This window comes from Phalacrocorax aristotelis, chromosome 10, assembly GCF_949628215.1.
Source record: "Phalacrocorax aristotelis chromosome 10, bGulAri2.1, whole genome shotgun sequence".
Taxonomy (NCBI): domain Eukaryota; kingdom Metazoa; phylum Chordata; class Aves; order Suliformes; family Phalacrocoracidae; genus Phalacrocorax; species Phalacrocorax aristotelis.
Genome location: NC_134285.1, coordinates 23,273,071 through 23,293,705, shown reverse-complemented (window position 1 = coordinate 23,293,705; position 20,635 = coordinate 23,273,071). Strand labels below are relative to the sequence as shown.

General features: G+C 41.7%; 1 protein-coding gene across 6 annotated transcripts in view; it reads left to right on the top strand.

Annotated features, from left to right (window-relative positions):
• SMOC1 (SPARC related modular calcium binding 1) overlaps window positions 1–20,635 on the top strand; it is a 135,250-nt gene that overhangs the window by 54,942 nt on the left and 59,673 nt on the right. For all 6 annotated transcript variants that reach the window (XM_075105777.1, XM_075105779.1, XM_075105778.1 and 3 more), the window contains 2 exons: window positions 5,887–5,986; window positions 8,202–8,249. In XM_075105777.1, coding sequence (XP_074961878.1) covers window positions 5,887–5,986; window positions 8,202–8,249 — 148 coding nt within the window. The remainder of the gene's footprint in view (window positions 1–5,886; window positions 5,987–8,201; window positions 8,250–20,635) is intronic.

The following is a 20,635-nucleotide window of genomic DNA, read 5'->3' as shown; positions in this document are numbered from 1 at the left end:
GATATGAGTAATTTGATTGTATAAAACTGAGTTCATGTAGCGTTCTGCAAAATTGGACATGACTAAAACCAGTTTCTGTTCCCAAGACTTGCTCTTCTTTTTGCAGTTATGCTGTATTTTGCATAAATGCCGTTCCCTGTCCGAGCTGCACTTAACCTGCTGTGATCTGTTCTTCATAAACAACAGGCCCTATTGGGTAATCTGCACACTTTCTTTTGCTGCCTAGTGCCATTGGGCTTGTTGCCATGGGCTGAGAAAGACTTGAATTCTTCATACTTTTCCCCCAAGCAGTTTTTTAGAAAAGGTTTCTGAGGTTTTAAACGGGATCTGTTTCAGATAGATTAATACGAACATGTATAATGTTAACCCTGGTTTGGGGGTGTAGTCCTGTGGGGCTTTTTGTGGTGTGTCTTGCTATTTGCTGCTACCTTCCACTGTCTAGCTGTGGTTTCTTTTCCTTGCAAGTCTGCATACAAGTGGCTGACAGCAAGTCTCCTTGGAGAGTTTCTTTGAGTTTAGGGCTCTTCAAACTGCAGCTGCTGGTGCAGTTATGATGCAGCACTGAGATTTCTCTTGAAGTGAGTGCATCGGTCAGATCTGTCATCTGATGATGGGATTGGTGGGTGGGCTGACTCTGTCAGAGCAGTTTTCCATTATCAGATAGCTTCCAGAGTACTCCCACAACTGATAATAGAAGTCTGTTTGGAAAGAGTGATCTATATTACAGTCCATGGCAGTAGTTTCATTCTGTGCTATGCTAATGAGCGTACAAAGTAGCCCCACGAATGGACCCCTTTCTAAACATGTGGGGAACCCTCTCAGACTTCAGTGGGACTTCATGATACAAGTCTGTTCTGCATTGGTGAGTGTAGCGTGATGCTGGGCAGAATTACAAACTCATTTCTTAATGCAGCACAGTGCTGCCAGGCACTGTGTAGACATGTCCCGCATTCCCTGGATGCTGTCTATTATTCAGTGCTCATACTCTAGCAATACTAAGCTCTCAAGGACTTAACCTCTCCTGTCAGAAGGAAAGAACACAGTCTGTCTTGCTAGATTAAAGAAACTCGTTCTTAACAAAGAATCTGGGCTTTAGCTAGTAGGTGGTTCTGGCTTTTTTATTAAAAGGCATCCCTTCTATAAAAGACTGGAGCTGGAGCTCTCTGAATATTGCTCTGCAGATTCGTCTGCTACTTATGCGCTTGCTTTCTTCCTGCAGCTCTCATTGTGTTTCTTGTTTGTATATTGAGCTAAAGGTAACCCATGGATGGGTAAGGAGGTAGCAACTTTGGTTATATATGACATTCCTTCAAAGTACTACCAGCCAAGAGAGCAAAGGAATGTTTTCTTAAAGCAGGAGTGGACATCCTCAAGGAAAGTGACAATGTAAGATCATTCTTAACTTGAAGGATCACATATTGTGTCAGAAGCAGTGAATCTGTCTTGGGGATCCCTCTCCTAAGCTAAAAATGGTATCTATGCCACACTGTGTGTTGGGAATGTCATTGACCATGGCTAACTTGGTTCAGAGGACTTTCTAGGTGAGCCTCAGTGGCTTGAACAAAAGAAAGGCTTGACTAAAGAATCACTGTGTGACACTATGGCTTCTGGTCTCTGGGTCAGACCAGATACTCTACTGGCTTGGAACAATTTCTTTAGCTGTTTTTACAGTGTTTACAAGGAGCACCTGGGGGCAGGCAGGGTTTGGAGTATTGCCTCATGCTATGAGTGCAGGCAGCAGCTCTGCTGCCTGCCCTTACCACCAGCAGAGCCATTCAAAAACCAGATGTGTTTCTTCTCTCACAGAAGCATTGCTTTGAATACAGAAGGAATGTTTTTCTTCCTTCTCCTATCTGCCCTCATTTTGGAAGGAGCCAGGAAATGTTTGTCTGATCTGCAAGGGGATGGGAATTTATTACCAAACTCTTCATCTGAACAGCAGTGAAAGGCTAGTCTGAGTGTTACTGTTCCTGTGCTCCGTCCAATGGTTGTCCAAGGTGCTCTCAAGCCTCTTACACCAAACTTGTGCTTTCTTTAAGTCTGTAGAGGCTGGTTTCAGCCATCACAGAATTACTGCTTTGCTTTTGTTCTCTCCTTCATACATGTGCATTCAAATTCTCTCCTATTTCCAGTTTATCTTCTGGAAACAACCCCTTGATCCTCCTATGTCAAATGGCTGTAAAGGGATGCTGCTACTTGCTTGTTGAGAAGCTTTGGACTGCTTGGGAATCTGATTCTGGTATTGCCCGTGAGATACTGAAGAAACCCAAACAGCGGCTTTTATCTCCCTCAGGAAATTAAGAGGCAGAGGGGTCTCCCAGTGACTATAGCTTTAATGTCGTATTGTAATGAACTTGATGAAAGCATGAAAGCAGGTGTGTATTCATGTGGCTGGTGGATAGTATGTTAGCTGCTGTTTGATTTCACACATGGTAATGACAGAGGAGAAGAGAAGAGCTGCTGCTACGCTCTTAATTTGAGCAATGGTGGCAGAGCAATTTTTGTTGGGTTTGTCCCTCATGCTTTTCATCCTTCAGTTGAGGCACAGTTGAGATGGCATATCTCTCACCCCTGAAAAATCGGAGCAGTGTCCTCCTGTGCAGCCAGGGATTTGGGTGCTTGCAGGGCTTTAAACTGCAGTTTGACTTTTTAAGTGTGGATGTTAATGCGGAAGCTGTTGGAAGACCTCAAATGATTTGCAGGTTTTATTTTCTCTGCTTCCCTATTATTCAACTTAAAATGTTCAGGTGTTGGACAGGTGTATGTTAATTTGAGATGCCAAACTCTGCCATGTCTTTCCAGCAGTAATGAGCATTCTGTAGCTGCAGCATGGTTAGTAATCAAGTTTATTTTGTGTTTAAAATTGATAATGTGTTTTCTCTGACACAGTGCTTAGCTTTAGAAGACTGAGAGCCAAAAAAAGTCAAACACACTTTCTCTAATGTATATTTTCTAGAGTCCCAATTAACTCACTAACTGAATATTAAGACCTGTGCAGCAAACAGGTGTCACTTTCACATGGTTACTCTTCTCATTACAACAGTATTTAAAAATCTTCCTACTATGGGAGTAGGATTAGAATGAGGTTGAATTTCGGGTAGAAGATTTAAATTGGTTTTAGAAACAAAAACGCAAAGTCATTGGAAACTCATTGGAAAAATTCAAAGTAAAAACCTGAATTTTCAAGATGCCTTAGTGTAGGTGCTCTGGAATAGCTGACACTTTTTACAGAGTTTGTGTTTATACCCAGTGTTTAGAAATGGTACTGGATCAGCTATTGCCTTTATTTTTTCAATGCCATACTGGTGCTATGTAACTGAGGAAAAGTATGCCAGTTTTTTTTTTTTTTTTCCCAGCCTTTAAGCTGCAAACCCTAGGCTGTAGGCCACTCTTCTTATGACACCTAAATGTGCTGAAACCTGGTCAGGTATCATGGTGAAAGGTAGCATCTCTCATTATGAAAATACTGAGGAAAGCCAACTGAAGTGATTTTTTTTATTTTTTGAGGTTTCTGAACTGTCAGTTCTTCATGGGTACTTATTTGGCCTTTAGGATAAGGGCTGAGATCTCATTGCTGCTATTATCTGTAGTAGGGAAGTCCGTTGGTGCTGCAGTAGAACATGTGGTTGTTGAGAAAGTGCTGTCAATCTGAGATTTATTCCGTTTTTTTTTAATGGTGGCAGAGGGCAGAAAGGGTCATGGGATACCAGTCCAAGGAAGACCAGCATTCATTAGCTTAGTTGTGTATAAAATTACTTCCTTTATGGATGTAATGTGCTTGGCTTGCATAAATGAGTGTATGTAATTTGTAGCTCTCCATTGAGATGTGTTGCCTAACATGCTCTTAGTTAATGCATCTATCCTAAATTTATGTCAGTACATTTTCTTGGACTGCTTTGCCATGTACTTTATTTTCTGAAGGACTTAGCTGAAGGACTGTCAAGTCCTAACACTTGAGCTTTTAAAATGCTGGGTACACCTGACTTTTTCTGTAATGTAACATGGAATGGTCTTGCCCTATGAATTCAAGACCCTGTCCTGGAATTTGGCTTCATCTCTGGGTAAGATTTTTACAATTAATGCTCAGATGTAAAGACAGCTTCTTGTGCTGTTGGGAATGCAATAATGTGTGTGTAATCAGCAAAGGTAAACACTAAACACAGAAACCCAAGTAGTTCTATCACACTTGTTTTGAATGTGCAATTGATTAGATTGAGCAATAAGAAATAAATTGCAACTTGATTATTGCTCATTATATTTAAAGTGCTTTTGAGTAATTTGCAATCAATTTTGTGATATATTGAGAGAATAAAAATGAAAGTGTGCAGATAGCAGTGACAGTGGCTTTAGTAACACGGGTATGTGAGATTATTGTTTATTTTGGCTGCTAAAAGTGAATTTGCTTGAGGCAAAATGATTGCTTTGCACTTTAGTAAAACCCAAGATAAACACGTGGTACTGTGTTAAAATTGCTCTTAGATCATGTTTTATGTGATACTCAGACTTTTAAAAAGACTGTTGCTAAGTCTCTGAACATACCCCGCTACCTTAGGGAATCAGAGCCAGCTGTCAGCAAGGGGGAATGACTCTTCTAGTGCTGAAGGCTCCCTAATGAAGGGAATGGCAGAAACACCGCATCATTATACTGTGTGAAGAGGACTGGAATGAGAAATCAGCTTCAATGAACTTCCTTGGAAAAAGAGAGAATGGACAGAATTCAATTTTCAAGTAAAATAAAAAGGCAGTTTCTGAAGTGATCTCACTTCATGGCTTTTTTTCAGAAATGTATTGAAGAAGCCATCTCTAGCTTATAGGAATGTAGGCATTTCTATACCATTTTGAGGTGCTAGAAATACTCATGTTCACACTCAGCCACAACTGAAAGTGTGGCTATAATCCTAGAAAGAATTTTTGAAACTGTTAGTATTTAGAGATGCCTGTATGATCATTTACTTGTGTCTCAGGGGAAGTTAAAAGGCATCCTGACTTTCATCCAAACGCTTGATCACTCTGTGAAAGTTGAGGCAAAGTTACTGGATAAAACTATAGTGCCACTGAACTAATATCTGCATAGATGTTACTAAGACCAGTCTGCTAGACTGGGATTTCTCTATTCTCACTTTAGAGGCCCACATCTGAACTAGTAATTCTGGTGGCCTTCTGTGGTGAAGGAAAGAACTGGACAACTCTAGATGTTCGGTTCAGGTGTAGAGCTTTAAAGTTAAGCAAGATTAATCTTATGCTGTGTACCTTTTGGCTCATCAGAGCTTTCATCAAAAGTTCTTAAGTCCTTGTCAATACATGAAGAGCGAGTATGTTGGATCTTGCTCCTACTGTCTGGGTTGACATAGTAACTGTAGAGAGCTTAAATCTATCTGGAGAGGGTTTGTTAACATAACGCAGTGTTGCGTTTTTTCAGCCATGTTTACTGAACAAAATGCTCTTTAAATACCCACAGAACACGGTCTCAAGCAGTGACTGTGGAATTGGGCCAGGATGGCCTTTCCTCGTCCCAGCTGGGATGCAGTGGGATAGCTATTTAATGATAAATAGTAAATGGGATTTAGCAGAGGGTGGAATGAGCTGACATAACCGCTGCATCCCCAAACTGAAGTGTTCTCTGCTGACTGCTTGTAACTCCTTTTGCCTCCTGAATTGCAGCTAAAGCAGTTGCAGTAGGAGAAATAACCTTTCTTTGAGAAGGGAGGTAAGAGGAGAAAGAAAAGGTAATGATATCAAAGATACTCTTCTGCGTGACCTCCTCACTCTGAATCGTGTGTTTGTGATAGGTCTGGGTTGGGACTTCTGCTAAGATGCTGGATTATAGTAAAAGTGCTGGGTGGTAGAGTGAGAAATGAAATGCCTGGTTTTTGTTTTATCAAACAGGTGCAGTGCCATACCTACACTGGATACTGCTGGTGTGTGACACCCGATGGCAAGCCTATTAGCGGCTCTTCTGTACAGAACAAAACTCCTGTATGTTCAGGTACTGTGGGAGTGGCTTCAACAAATACTAATTTGATAACTGAAGGGGGTTGGGGAGAATGAGTACTGTTCAGAGCACTTAATCCTTTCAGGCGACTTGGCTAGTTTACCCAATTTAACACTGCAGTTGTGCATGTGTCTCCCTGTGCTTGCTGGCATTTGGAAACTGCAAGGGAGCCTGGACTGTGGCATGTCCACCCTGCAGTTGAGGTACAGGCACTCACTCCTGCAAAGCTCACTGAGAAAAACCACTAAGGTAACAGCCTGTGGTAGCCAAGGCAAGAGTCAGTTTCACTGTGTACACCAAAACCAGAGATTCCAGTAATGGATGGGATAAATTTTTCCCGTGAGCTGTGTTTTAAAGACATGGTTGTCAAGCTGTATTGAGTCGGCCTTGGGGTCATTTTGTCTGCAGAGTGACTTCAGTTAAAAGTTCGATAAGGTGGTTCTGTGAGAAACTGGTAGTTGTTGACTACTAGCCCCCCAAATCTGGGGTCCTGCAGTTATATAGGATTTGGGTCTTCTGATCATGTTGCTTAGTTCCAGGATCCCCGTGTTTATGTCATGGGGCTGGACAGCGCTGGGCTTATACCACAGCCCACAAGAGGGAGGTCCAGAGGCAGGCTGTAACTCATGGCTTTAAGTGACATGATTCTGGGCTCTCAGCCTGACACTGCTCTGTTGCCCTATAGTTTACCGGGCCCAAATCAGTCATTTTCTGTACTAAAACAGGGTGATGCTTGTTTTTTTTTCTCCTCACCATTCAATATGGCAGCCCATGGCTCAAATGGAATGAGGTTGGGCTTTAGGTTTTTGTATGGCTTCGCAGTGTTTGCCCATCAGATGCAAGCATGACAGTAGTCAAACTTTTGGGTGTTTTTAATCCTCACCTTATTCAGACTCCTTTTGGCTGTAGGGTGTTTTGTGGTAATAAGCAAACACGGTGACTTGCATGAGGGTTTGAGTTGAGTGGTAGAACTGTCTGGGAACCATGAGCCAATGTAGCGTGAGGGAACGCTTGGTGTTTCACAGGTATATGGAAAGAAAATAAGATTAAAATCCTGGTTTTGTGTAAGGTGAAATGCTACAGTAATTTGACTTAAGCCTTAGAATATTACTTTCTTCCGCCATTCCCAATACATGGTTTTGGTAGGGCATGTCTTAGTTTGGCTGCTGTGCTCATTTAGTCTTGAGCTGTTTGTAAATTGGTGTTACCAAGAAAGTAAATTCAGGGTGTGTTGTAGGACACACAGCTGTTGGGCCTATGATGGCTAATACTGGGTATGTGCTTCCTACTTTTAATTCAGAAGTAGATCTGTGATGAACTGATCTGTAAGTGAAAGTGCCTGGGCAATAGAGTTTGTTTAGTGTTTGTCTTAACTAGACTCTTGGGCCTGTCAGAGCTGGCTCTTGAGCCTTGTTTCCTGAAGAATCAGTACTACACTGGAACTGTGTAGTACTGGTGCACAGAAGAATCAGTTTCCTGGGAATAAAGCTATTAAAAAAAAGCTTGTCATAGCTTTTTTGAAATACATGTTGGTAATGGATTTGTTCAAAAATCTTTTGCTATCAGTTCAAATTGTAGTGGAAAACTGTCTGATGAATCAGTAAAGCCAACTGCTGCAGAAACAAGTGTAGAATTATATATATTACATGAAGATCTAAGTTACATTAAAAACCCCAAGATGTGTTTTATTCAAGTACATGCTGGATCTCATTCAGTGACTCTTTTCAAACAGCTGGGGGATGTTCAGGGATTGAGATCAATTTTCTGCAAATTGTCCCACATAATCCCTTTTCTTTAGAATGCTGCCCCTTGCATTCCCTGTGCACTCTCCCCACCTGTTTTTGATTTGCTCTTCCTGACATTTGCAGATGAGAAGTGACTCTTACTGATCTTTCCTCCTTGCCCTTGGATTTATTCCATGTTTCTAACTAGCACACTGTTCTGAGCTCTTTCAAATCACTGGATCCAGCTACTAAAGACTACTTGTTTACCATCATCCTGATTTTAATATCTTAACACATAAAACTTCCTTATGCTATCCCAGTTGCTGAAGCTGCAGGTGCTCTGAATCCTGAACAGAGCTGTTGGCAAGTAAAACAGACACTTTGTGGGTTGAGATATTGACTGTATTAATGTGACATTACATGTTCTGTTTGATCATGCAGCATCTAAATAGATGTCCTTTCTCTTTCTTTTTCCTCCCCTTTAGGTTCTGTAACTGATAAACCATCAAGCCAGGGTAATTCAGGAAGGAAAGGTGAGTGGAGTCCTGTGCTTCAGCAACTTGTTTTGTAATAGCAGCTGCCCAGCCAAGTCCCTTGATATAACTCAAAACCTGGGTTCCTAACCAGCTTGGTGTGTGGGGAGGCTTAAGTGTCTTCAGCAGGAGGAATAAGATGACTGTTTATGTACCGCCCTGTGGAATACAAAATGGTGCACTCTGTTCTGTGCTCATCACCTGAGATGTAGTACATGAAAACAGAGCTCCCCAAAGGGTCATTTGGCATAGAATAACCTCTGCTTATTCATGTTGAAGATAACTACTGCACATTTCTCAGTAAAATCCCTAGAGATTAGGAAGGCTATCAATATGACTACTACACTGGGAGTCAGGAGTGCCAGTGTCATGGCTGTGGCTTTATATGCATTGAAAGGTGGAATTTTTAACAGAGCATAAAACCCTCTGGCCAGCCGGAGCAGCACTGGATTAAACCCTAGCTGTGCTTGGAAACCTCACTCTTTTTTGTGCATTAGGCATTGGTCCCCCTTCTTTACACTCCTTTCTTACTTACAGTCCTTGCCTTTCCTGAGCAAGGCACTAGATGTGTCATTGTTTTTCTCCTGTGTGTATTCATAGCTCTTCTCTATGTCCTCTGATTTGTGCTCATTGACATAGTCTTGGGAGGGGTGACCACTGAAGTATATATTGATGAGCAGTCAAGTTTTCCTTTAGGCCTTCTCCACACCCTGATTTTTCAACCCGCTCTACTCTACCCCCCGTTCAGATTCAACTTTTGAGTTTGTCTCCTTACTACAGGAAAACAGTGCTGAACGGATCCTCACTCCTGGTGAGGATGAAGGCTATTTCCTAGGAAAAGTTCCTGTTTTGATATCTGAAGCAGGATTTTTACTGCTAAGTCTCTAAACCAATTATTCCTAACACTTCAAAACACAGGAAGATGTGTACCTTGATGCCAATGCTTTAATGTGAAGAACATCTTCCATGCTGGGACTGTCAATCCAGTCCTGTAAACAGTTAAAAGGAATTATAGATTCCTGTGTTCAGAGGAGCGATGCATTTTGAGCACATCTGCTCTCCAGTCTATTGGTTGTGTATAGTAGCTTAGGAAAAGATAAGGAGAAGAAAGGTGCAAGGAAAACTACTTAGTTAAAACTGAATGCTGAAGCCTGCTTCTTATTTTAGGTAAGGATATGTCTCTGTAAACCTGTAATTCTGTGTTAATTTATAGTTGGCACCTGAATGCATTGTTATTCTGTTAATGCAATCACTGCTAGTCTAGCCTGAAGTACAAGCAAATCAAGTAGCTCTTGAAATCTGCGTTATTTTTGAGTGGGATTGTTTGTAGGCTTCCTACCTGAGTAGTCCTGGCCTGTTCTTTGAGAATTGGAAGCAGCTGATATTGGATTTCATAAGAAGCAGGAGCAAAAAGGGAAAACATTTGAACTTGTTTTTCCCACTTCACTCCCTTTATTAACTTAGTTTTAAATAGGCAAAAAAAAGAGAACTGTAAAGGAAATGAATTAATCTAAAATTTGTAATACAAATTGATTCTCCTTGGTGCTGCCTGTGGCATCCTGTTTCAAGAATGGTACGCTTGGTCACATGGCTGCAGAAACATCCTATGCAGAGCTGTCAAGAAAAGGAATATCATAGAGTCGTTAAGGTTGGAAAAGAGCCTTAAGATCGAGTCCAACCACTAACCTGTCACTGCCAAGTCCACCACTAAACCATATCCTCAAGCACCACATCTGCCCTTCTTTTAAATACCTCCAGGGATCGAGACTCAACCACTTCCCTGGGCAGCTTGTTCCAATGTTTGACAACCCTTTCGGTGAAGTTCTTTCTAATGTCCAACCTAAACTTCCCCTGGCACAGCGTGAGGCCATTTCCTCTCGTCCTATCACTTGTTACAAGGGAGGAGTCCGATCCCCACCTTGCTACGACCTCCTTTCAGGTAGTTGTAGAGAGTGATAAGGTCTCCCCTCAGCCTCCCCTTCTCCAGGCTAAACACCCCCAGCTCCCTCAGCTGCTTCTCATAAGACTTGTTCTCCAGACCCTTCCCCAGCTTCGTTGCCCTTCTCTGGACACGCTCCAGCACCTCGAGGTCCTTCTTGTAGTGAGGGGCCCAAAACTGCACACAGTACTCGAGGTGCGGCCTCACCAGTGCCGAGTACAGGGGCACTATCACCTCCTTGGTCCTGCTGGCCACGCTATTCCTGATACAAGCCAGGATGCTGTTGGCCTTCCTGGCCACCTGGGCACACTGCTGGCTCATGTTCAGCTGGCTGTCAACTAAAATGTTTCCCGTTGGGCCAGTGGTCTTCAAGCAATTATGTAAACTTTCTGTCGCCTCCAGTTCTGAATCTGCTCATATCTGAAGCCCCCGTGCAAGACACTTTGACCTTTCTCCATCATGTTAGAAAAATGGTTGTTGAGCAATCATTAAATAGGCCATTTAAAATCAAAAGGGCTTCTAGAAGCTGAAATTTGGTTTAAAATTTGATGGACTTGGCATTACTTTTTTGGCTAGTGATGAACACCTAATCTAAAAATTAATTTGGCTTTATCAGAGTTTTTTCATGACTTAAGTTACCTTTATTCAAAATCCCAGTATAGGGTCCTGTTGTAAGGAAGTTGGAACAGAGAACAGCCTGCCTTCCTTGAAGCAAGGTGGTCACTGGAGGTCTGGCTTTTCTGAAGGCTGGGTGCTAGCCAGTGTGCATATAACCATCCGTTCCAGCTGAGTGTTCAGACTCTTTCTGCAAAGATTGCTCTTTGCAAGGAAACAAAAAGAGCAGGATAAGAAGGGGTCCATCAGGATCTAGGTCACTGATGACCTTTCTGTTGTAGAGGCACATCTTGGAAACTTCTGACATCACTTCGGGCAGCTGCCATCTGGCTCGGGAGCTTTTGGACTTTTCTCACTGCACAGCAGACTCCTCTCTTCATCCTTGGATGAGGGTCCCTGAGTCAAAGAGCATTATCTGGCACAGAATAGATGCTCTCAGGGGGAAAGGAATAGTTAAGACTCTCAAAAGTGATTTCTTTTGTCCCATTCATACAGGAATGTAAAATATGAGGCTATAAACTTTGTGTGACTCTGGTGCCTTTCAAGTCTTCAGGGCAAAATAGTTTTTTGGATGGAGACTGCTCTGCCTTAGAAACAGTGCAGATGGGTAGGCTTAAGCTGTAGAGTAATAAATGAAAAGGAAGACTTTACTAGCATATTAGCTCTCCTTTAGAAGAGAAAAATTAATGTTGGAAGGAGAAAAGGGCTGGTTATCAGTAATAACTCTGTTTCGCCAAATGTTTTGGCACCTCTTCCATCCTGTTTAGCCTTAATTTCTGGGGGTCAATAGGTATGATGGAGTCACCAGAACATGTGAGGTAATGTGTGATTCCACTCACAGGCTTAATACTCATGAAAAGAAAATTAAATGGCTTTATGTCCATGTGGCTTGGCATGTAGTTCCAGAAGTGGCTCTGTGGAGCTTTCTGCAAGAAATCCTTCTTACTTCTAAATCCCTTGCTCTGGTTGCCCATGTTTACATTGCTGCTATTACTGTATGATGCAATGCCAGTTACTCACACAATTTGCCCTGTAAGGTAATTTAAATTAAATTAAATTGGCACCAAACTTGAAACTTTAAAATAGAATGTATTGATTTGTTCTGTCTGAGACGTACTCTTGCTGGAAGGCAGAGCAGACCTGGGCCCAGGGAGATGGAGTCATGTTTGTATGAGGTAGAGTGGAAATGTAGGTTCTCCAGGACATGCTTGGTGTGTGGACTTTGCAGCTCAGATGTTTGCTGCTGTGCTTTCTATGCTGAATTCAGCCTGCAAGTGAAGAGCAAGTCTCCAGGACTTCTGTCAGGGAATGCAGTTATTCTTGAGTGGGATTAGGATATCCAGAACCTGCAGATTTCTGTTGCTGTCTGTTCCTTATTCTGGCTTGTTCCTTGTACAGTCTTTTTTTGTAAGGAGCTACTTGCAGTAATTTACTCCAGTTGCTCCCTAGTTTGAAAGGCCTGAGAGACTTGGAAGATGCACACTGTCCCCTAGAGGGCTGGATCTCTCCCCTCTCTCCCTCTGGGAGGTTGTTAATGTTTCAAGAAGCACTGAAAGGCATCCTTGGAGCCAACATGACTGGATTTCTTCCCTGCCTAAAGAATGCAGAACATTCCTTTCCAGGCAAAGGGGAATTGTGCCACACATTTGAAACAAAACAAGCAAACATGAAACAAAACAAAACTTTATTTTCTTTACCTGAGGAATGCTAGGGCTTTAGGAGCTCAAAGCTGCAAATTTGGCATATTGCAGCCATGAGTAGTGTCCTTCGCAGTCACCAAGCAGGTCTTAAAAAGTAGAAGGTGAAAAAAAAGTAAGCGGGCTTACTGGTTTATTAGTGGTGGTTAACTGTTCTGAAGGCTGCAAGAGAGGTGTTGATACCATTTTTAAATCAACTGAATGAAGGAAATGGGAAAGGAGGCTTGGTGCTATAATCTGGGTTTAAAAGATGATGCAAGTACAGGGTAAATCTGGGTGGATCAACTGTCAGTGTCAGTCATGAAGAGCTTTGAGTGGTGTGAACTGGCTTTTTCTTTCATAAAGTCTCTTGCAATGCAAAAAGTTCCAGGCCTGTTTTGACTTGCTTTGTTTCCCTGTTGCAAAAGCTGGCAATAACATCTGCAATTCCCTGAACCTGAGGCAGGTATAGTAATGTTGGTGAAATGTAAGCTCTGATGGTTCCACAGAAGGCGAAGCCTGGGTTGAGCTCATTTTACACTTCCTATTTTACGTATAAACATGACTGCAGTATGGAGTTGCGAAAAGCTTTGCCCCATGAGTTTTCAACCTACAAGCAAACACTGAAGCAACCTGAGGAACCCAAGATGAACAACTTAAAATTCCTGTCAATTAAACATCTAGAATTGGGTCCCTTTTTGTGGGTTTAACTGCCAGAAATGGGCTTGAAGGCAGGCTTCATTGCAGGGAAATTCTCTACTGCAGTTGTGGGCAAGTTGGCCATTCTGTGGCTCTCTCTCTGCTGGTCTTACCTCTAGAAAACGTTAATGGCCTAGTTGTGCAGCCAGTGCACTGAACAGTAGTAGTAGTACAGTTAGCGGTAGACTGAACAATTAGAATCAGTAATGAGCCATTAGTCTGAGTCAGTAATTAGACTGAGCAGTAAAGGGTGGACGTTCTCCTCAGGCAAACCCAAGTGAAGGATGGCTTGTGCTGATGTAAATAAATGGAACTATTTGTACATGGAGACATGGAAGCTTTGCTGGTGGTAAGAAGTCAGGTGCAGCTGGCAATAATCCACCTGCTGTCTGCTTGCAGGGAAGGGAGCATGCTGCCTTCACAGTGGTTAGTACGTCTCAGAGACGGGTAATATCTTGACAAAAATGTCAAGATGAAATGTGGCCAAAACCTGAGACTGGGACTTTGGTCTTTACCTTCTCCAGTTCTTTCTGGATTCAACCTGATACTAATCAAGCCTGAAAGAGAGCTGTGCCATTACACAAACCAAGCTTCAAGTGCCCAGTTATTCCTACGTTTCCAGCCTCATAAACACTGAGAAAATACTTTGTGATGTCTTTAGCAGCTTGTGGAGGATACAGGAGAGATAAAGAAATATTGTGTGGATTTCATTAGTAATGTGAAAGAAATACAAGTTTACTCGGGCAGTATGAAGTCAAGTGGCAGTTCTATCTGCTGAACACCATCTTATGATGAATTTCTTGCAGATCATCAGCAGGTTCTAAGTCTGCAGTGCGACCAGAATGATTCTTCTGGATCCCTTATGTTACATATTTATTTTTAAATAAAAAAGGTGTCTGGGTAATATAAGTCTGAAGGAGAATCTTCATGCAAAAATTGCTTTCTGAACTATTTAACTTCGTCGTGTAATATTCCTGGACCAGGCCTGACATGTTTCTGTCAGGTCTTTTCTGGGTAAAATATATGTGAGTACATAAAGCATGTGCATACAATTTGATGCTTCTGGACAGAGGTGTGCGTGTAGTGTAGCTATGTGGAAAGCCGGACTATGCTATGCATACATAATGTCTGCTTCCCGAAAGCAGCAGATTTGCCGTGTGTATATATGTGAGTGCTCCAAGCCCTCTGGTTGTGCAAAAGCTTGATTTGCCCTACCATGCACTGATGGTGACAGTTTCTCAGTCTACCCTGATAAAATTTAACAGGGGGCAGGAAATAATATCTGGGAGAAGCATGAATGTCTGCTGCTTTTCATGAAATTGGGATAAAAACTCAGGTGACTGAGAGGTAATGGGGAGAGATTAGTGCAACGAAAACACTGTCCTGCAGAGGCCCGAGTGGGCTGTTAATAAAAAGTTCTGTAGATGGATTTTGCAGCACACAAGATTTTGGTTAGCTCATATTTATACTTCTGAGCAAACTGAGCAGAAGATTTGAAGCTTGCTTCTCTATTATAAAGTACTGGATTTTTACAGAACTATTTTTAATCAGTATGTTTGCCAATTCTGTCAATATTTAGAATTCTCTCTGCCTCCTATAGCTATTCCTCTACTGTACATAATCTACAAAATTATTTATTAAATTCCAGTTAAATATAATTGTAAAAAGCAAGTGAAATTCACAGGTATGACAGATTGTAGTTTGCCAATATTACAGAACTTATAAAATGGAGATAACCCAGCTTTTAACTGGGAGTTGTGGTCAATTTTTGTGAGAACAGAGGAACATAATTTTACAATATTGTGTATACTGGATCACTTTTCCAGAGTAGAGCAATGTTCTAAGAAGCACTTAAATATATCTCAACAATCACACAGATTTTTGAAATATTAAGGTCTAGAAGGAAAATTCAACCTCAAATTTGCTACATAAACAGTAGAATTAAAACCAATCCTTTTGGGTCGCTGCATCACTGACTTGACTGAAACTGTTTAGTTTTCATCAAGACATTGCTCTGTGGGCCTCAGAACATGTGTATCAAATTTGAGGCTGAAGAAAGTTTCATTGGCAAGTTTAAGCAGAAGGCAAATTCTGTTTTAAACTATATTTTGTTTGATATAATGTAAGAATTCTGCTTTCATCTATAAAGCAACAGTTCTAATCGGTAGGTTAGTCTATATAATATGACTTAATAAAATTGTAGTTTACAAGTGTTGTTATAGCAATCTACAGACTACTTATGTCTGTAATGTCTTAAGGACAGCTGTAAAGGTTTTTAAATGATTAAGTCATGGTATTGAGCAGCCTGGTGAGTAGATTTAATAAGAGACTAACAATTGATTAAGCAACATCTGTTAAGGTATTATTAACTGTTTATGTGCTATACATGGATTTCTGGTGTCTGACCAATTACAGCTTGCAGAGAAATGGAATAGTTCTGGGGTCTGTGGGTTGTTTTTGTCATTTAAATACTTCATAGCTATGTGGCCTCAACACCTTTACTTTTTTAAAGAGTTGTTAAAAAATTCTTCCCATGCTCTTTGTGTCTGGATCAGCAATGCCAAGATGTTAATAGTATTATACTATATATTTCCCTAGATCCTTTAAAACAGGACTATTATAACTTTGAAATTAATAGTTCTAGACTTCCTGTCTTCTGCAGCTGTTTCTTAAAAACAAATCTGAGGATAAATTGGAGAAATTGTTCAGTCTGCAGATAAAAGAAGCTAGAAGTTTTTTCTTGTAGCAGCCTAACATGACCCTATTCTCTTTGAGTATTTGCATCCTGAAAAAGAATCTAGACATCTGAACATCCCTGTTTTCTTTCAAATCAGTGTCATGCACCAGGAAATGTATTTTGTCGTTAGTGCAGGCGTTTGGTTGAGGGACTTGAAGTGCTTTCCTTTCCACTCCTTTGCCCCATGAGCTCTATCAACGTTTCTCTGTAAGAGAGAGAAACTATGAAATTGTGATGGGAAAGCTTGAATGCATGCAGAGCATGTATGCTTGTAAATAAGGTAGGGGGAAGCTGGAGAGTCAACCACAATGTTTGTTCAAGTTGCTGAGATGGCACCTATGGGAATTAAAGCTTCTTTAGAACAGATCTAGCTGGAATAATAGCTTCCCCCCATGTGCTCGTCTGGGTGTTTGTTTTATGTTGACAGCAAGGGAGATGTATTGCAAAATGCTTTGCTAAAGACTAGGGATGGGAGAAGCCTTCCCAACAGACTGAATTTCGCTGGGCTGTGTCTTTTGTTACATGTCACTGTGCTCAGCTCGGTGTGCAGATTCTGATGGGACCTTCAGGTGCTGCAGCAAAGCAATTCTCAAGTGTAAGGACTTCACAGGTTTCATCTTGACTGTTCAGCTGTTCACAAATACACCTTTAAATGATGGTGGTTCTTAAGATCAGTTGTCTTGGGGTCAATCTGTAGATATCTGGCAGTCTAACTTTGAGGAATGACCTTCCTCATTTTAATATTTTAATTTTAAGGATGTAGTGTTGCTTGTACCCTGTGTACATTTGAGATGTGCTTTGTTCTGTATGTACAGAATTCTTTCTGAAGCACATTAGATCCTTTGGAGATCCTTCCAGCACTACTCAGTTACCCTACCTATGTACCTTCCTCCATTCTTCCTCACTGCTTCCCTCACAGAGAAAAAGTATTCCTTCAGTTTCATAATCAAATATAAAAACTCATTTAGACTAAATTCAGATCCTGGGGTGAACTAGCTGGGGCAATATAGTTAGAGAGCAGAGTTGTGCTCACTCATTAAAGCTCTGAACCTCTAGTCTTAATGATCCTGGGGGGAAAAAACCTGCAGAAACAAGTGGTGAAATAAATACAGTTAGGTTTTTTCCCCTTTCCCTCATTTGCACACATGCAATACAGACGTAGCAGTGAGGTATCCATTCTCTTTGCCTGTGAGGAAATGAAAAGGTGTATTGTAAGCTCAAGACTAGTCTGGTTGTCAGCCAGGAATTAGTCCTCTAAAGAAGGAGAGAGGGGCTGGTGAGAGGAGAGTCGGGAAGGGGGGAGCTGGAAGGGGGAAAGTACACTTTGAGATGGGTTCAATGCACATGGTTAGAGATGGAAGGGGTCTTGTGCTTCCTCAGCACGCAGGTGTTGGGAGAAAGGAAGGGAGCTTGTGTTCTTATACACAGGCATGTGGTTGGGGGAGCAGGGTCAAAAATTTAGACTATTTACTTAATCCCTTGGAACGGCGCTATTCTCTTCTGTTTTTTTTTTTTCTTGTGTTTAACAGACTGCTTTACAGGGGACACGTGTGGTAATTAACACATGCAGCTGTAGGGCTTCAGCCATATGTCTGAATTTCAAATGGCTATTGATCTGGGAAATTTGCTGCTGTCTCCACCCCCCACTTATAGGCTGTATTCCTTGAAGATGTGGAGGAATTTGTAGAGTCTGTACCTTGAAGAGAACAGAGCAGGAAGGAGAGGAGTGAAAGGGAATGCGTGTGATGTTGGGGAGGGAGGGAAGAGAGACTGAGATTCAAATCACACCCCTCATGCCCCTAGCCCCAGGCCACCATATATTTCAGGTAGCTTCTAAAATGTTCCTAAAGGTAAGGATCTGATTGTTACTCTTGGGAAGCTTGCATAACAATTGTTAATTTTTGTCCTTGTTCAGCAAAGCAGTCTGTGATCAGAATCACAATGTCCTTGTGGGCTTTTCAGATGTGCTCCCCTTTCCACAGCTGCAGGTATCTGGTGTCTTACACAGCCTAGAAGTGGCAAGGTGGAGTTGACTGTGGACTCTGAACAGCCTTTTGGGAGAGGTGGTCAAAGGGGTGGGGGGGTGGTGTGTCTGTTGGGGGGGGAACAGAGAATACTTCGCATCAAAGCAGAGGCTCCTGAAAGAAGATGCGGTATATTGTAGGTGAATCAAACCAGAGAGACTAAACTAAACAATCATATGGTAGTTGCTTTTGCCAACTGTGATCAAGCAGCTTTTGACAGTGCTATAGAGTTTTCTGCAAACTTCAGAGTTTGGGGCAACGTCAAGTGCTAAAATCTTGCTATGAGATAAGGTGTCTTCAGTGAAATATTGCTTTGTACAGAAACATTCTTGCTCCCTGTTTTATTTCAAGTGTCACTCAGGGCAGTGAGCCAAATGGAGGATGGTTCAAAATTAAGATAGTGTGGTTCAAATCCTGCAGTATCTGTCATATTTCTAGTGCTTATATGGTGAGATAAAAATGTATTCTTCTACCAAGTAGGAAGCAATTAAAAAAGTAATTATCATCTTTTCCTCTTTCAATCTATTTTTAAACTTTCTCAATGCTGTCTATTGCTGATTCCTTGATGACATCACTCACTCAATATATTAATAACTTTGACACTTTGGAGGTGTTTGCTCTGGAAAAAATACCCAACAAACATTCGTAACAGTGTATACTCCAACTTTTGCTGAAGGGGGACTGTGATTTACCTAGCCCTTATGATGTTGCTGCTCTGTGTTCTGCCTGTCCTTTCCACTTTCCCTTTGAAGTTTGGTGCCAGGACTCTCTGGAGCAGCCATGTACTGTACAGCCTCTTCTGACTCACTTCCCTCTTCTCCCATTATTGCTATGGACAGTGCTCCTTCCTGGTACAAGATGGCCTTACATCCATTCTGTGGATTGGCATGACCTTTTCCAAATAATTTGGTTGTAGCCTATATTGATATGCACTTGTATACAACTTTCGTTACACAGATGCAGGGCCTAATTCTTCTTTATTCACTGTTCATTACAGCTGTTTTATTTCCTTTCAGTTGTTTATCTCCCTGAAGAATAAGGTTATTCCTATTTTTTGTCTCCTCTTCGTTACCTCGATCGTTTTCTCTGGAGAAAAAGGGAAGTGCCGGATTTACAGCCATATAATTGCTGACTTGTATTTACCACAGCAAGGCTTTTCTATGCCACTTCACCTGTGAAGGTGTCTGCTGGTCAAAATGGCCTTGGAGATTCAGTTTTGAAACTGCGTGCCATCCCCAGAGCCAGCCGCCATTGTCCATTAGGAAATATATCATGGTTCTTCAGCAAGCATCAGGTAGTCATGATTTTTGATAACATAGCTTTTGATGCTGTGTATTATGACCAGTCCCAAAAGCCTTCCAGTCCCCTTGATTCTTTTATCTATCCTTCCATTTCTCCTTGGGTATGTGTATCAGTAGGGGGATGACATTAGACTCTTGAAGGACAGCTGAGTATGCAGATGAATGAAAAATATTCTGTACTTCCACAGGGAGCCTCTTTCTGCAGCCTGTATGAATTCTTTAGGTTTAAAGGTATTCAGACAGCCTTCCTGTGTGTTGCTGTAGCTGAGCTTTTTACACTACTGAAACTGCTGCTGGTACATAAGGAAAATAGCCATACTCAGTGGTGGTTGCAAGTTCTCATCTTTAGCTGCGCAGAACATTGCCAGAAGCTGTGAAACCTTGGTCTGCTACAACAGGCAGGCTGTGATCCTGTCTGAAAACTTACCAGATGGCTGAAGTAGAGCCAGAAACTGAACAGGGGCTCTGAGCTTTGCCTCATGTCTCATTCCTCACCAAGTAGTTGAACTAGCATGTTTTAACCATGCTTGCATGGCTGGTGAGCTTGCAGTTTGTATGCTGCAAAATGCTATGATCTGAAATTATCTGCTCTGAAATAAACAAGTTTACATGTCAACATATGGCACTTACTTGTAGCATTTCTAGGCAAGCTGTACAGTGCGGCCAATGGACTCTAGGCCAAAGAGGGATTTTAGTGTTGTCCCTGCTGCTGCCTAGCTGATTTCATGAGGTATTTGAAAAATACAAAGGAAGATGAATTCTGATACCGTGGGATTGGGAATATACTCATTTTTCAAGATGTAAGTATTGCATAGTTCATACAGTCATTAAGAAATTACTTTTTTGAGTATTATCTCAGCGGGGTGACAAGAACAGGAGCCAGATAGAAAAGATTAAGCAATACTAGGGAAATACTGCCTTCTTCCAAAGAACTGTGACAGTTTGTCGATGAGGAAAGGGAGGAACTTGGCTCCAAGGGAAAAATGATGAAATCTGATACAGTGGAAATGGTAGATTAACAAAAAATGACTTGCATCTCAGCAGCTCCCTAAGGAGCCTTTGAGTGGGTGATAACCAGGTTCTCAAGTTTTTTCCTTCCCTCCCCCCCCCCCCGGCAATTTGAGTGACTCTGGGAATGAATTGAAGTGTTTTACTTAAATCAAGACAATTAAAACCATTGGCAAGCTAGATGCCATTCTCTTTGGGGAAGGGACATAACTGAAGGAGTTAAGGCTTGGTTCTGTAGGTCAGGGCTGATGACAACAGGGTGTATTTCTAAGTCATACGATGCCATGTGAATTATGTCTAGCTTCACAAATGAAACTGCTGTGGGGAGTGTTGGGGGAGGGTGGGAATAACAAGTCTCTGAAGATGGCAGGGGATCAGGGAGGTGGG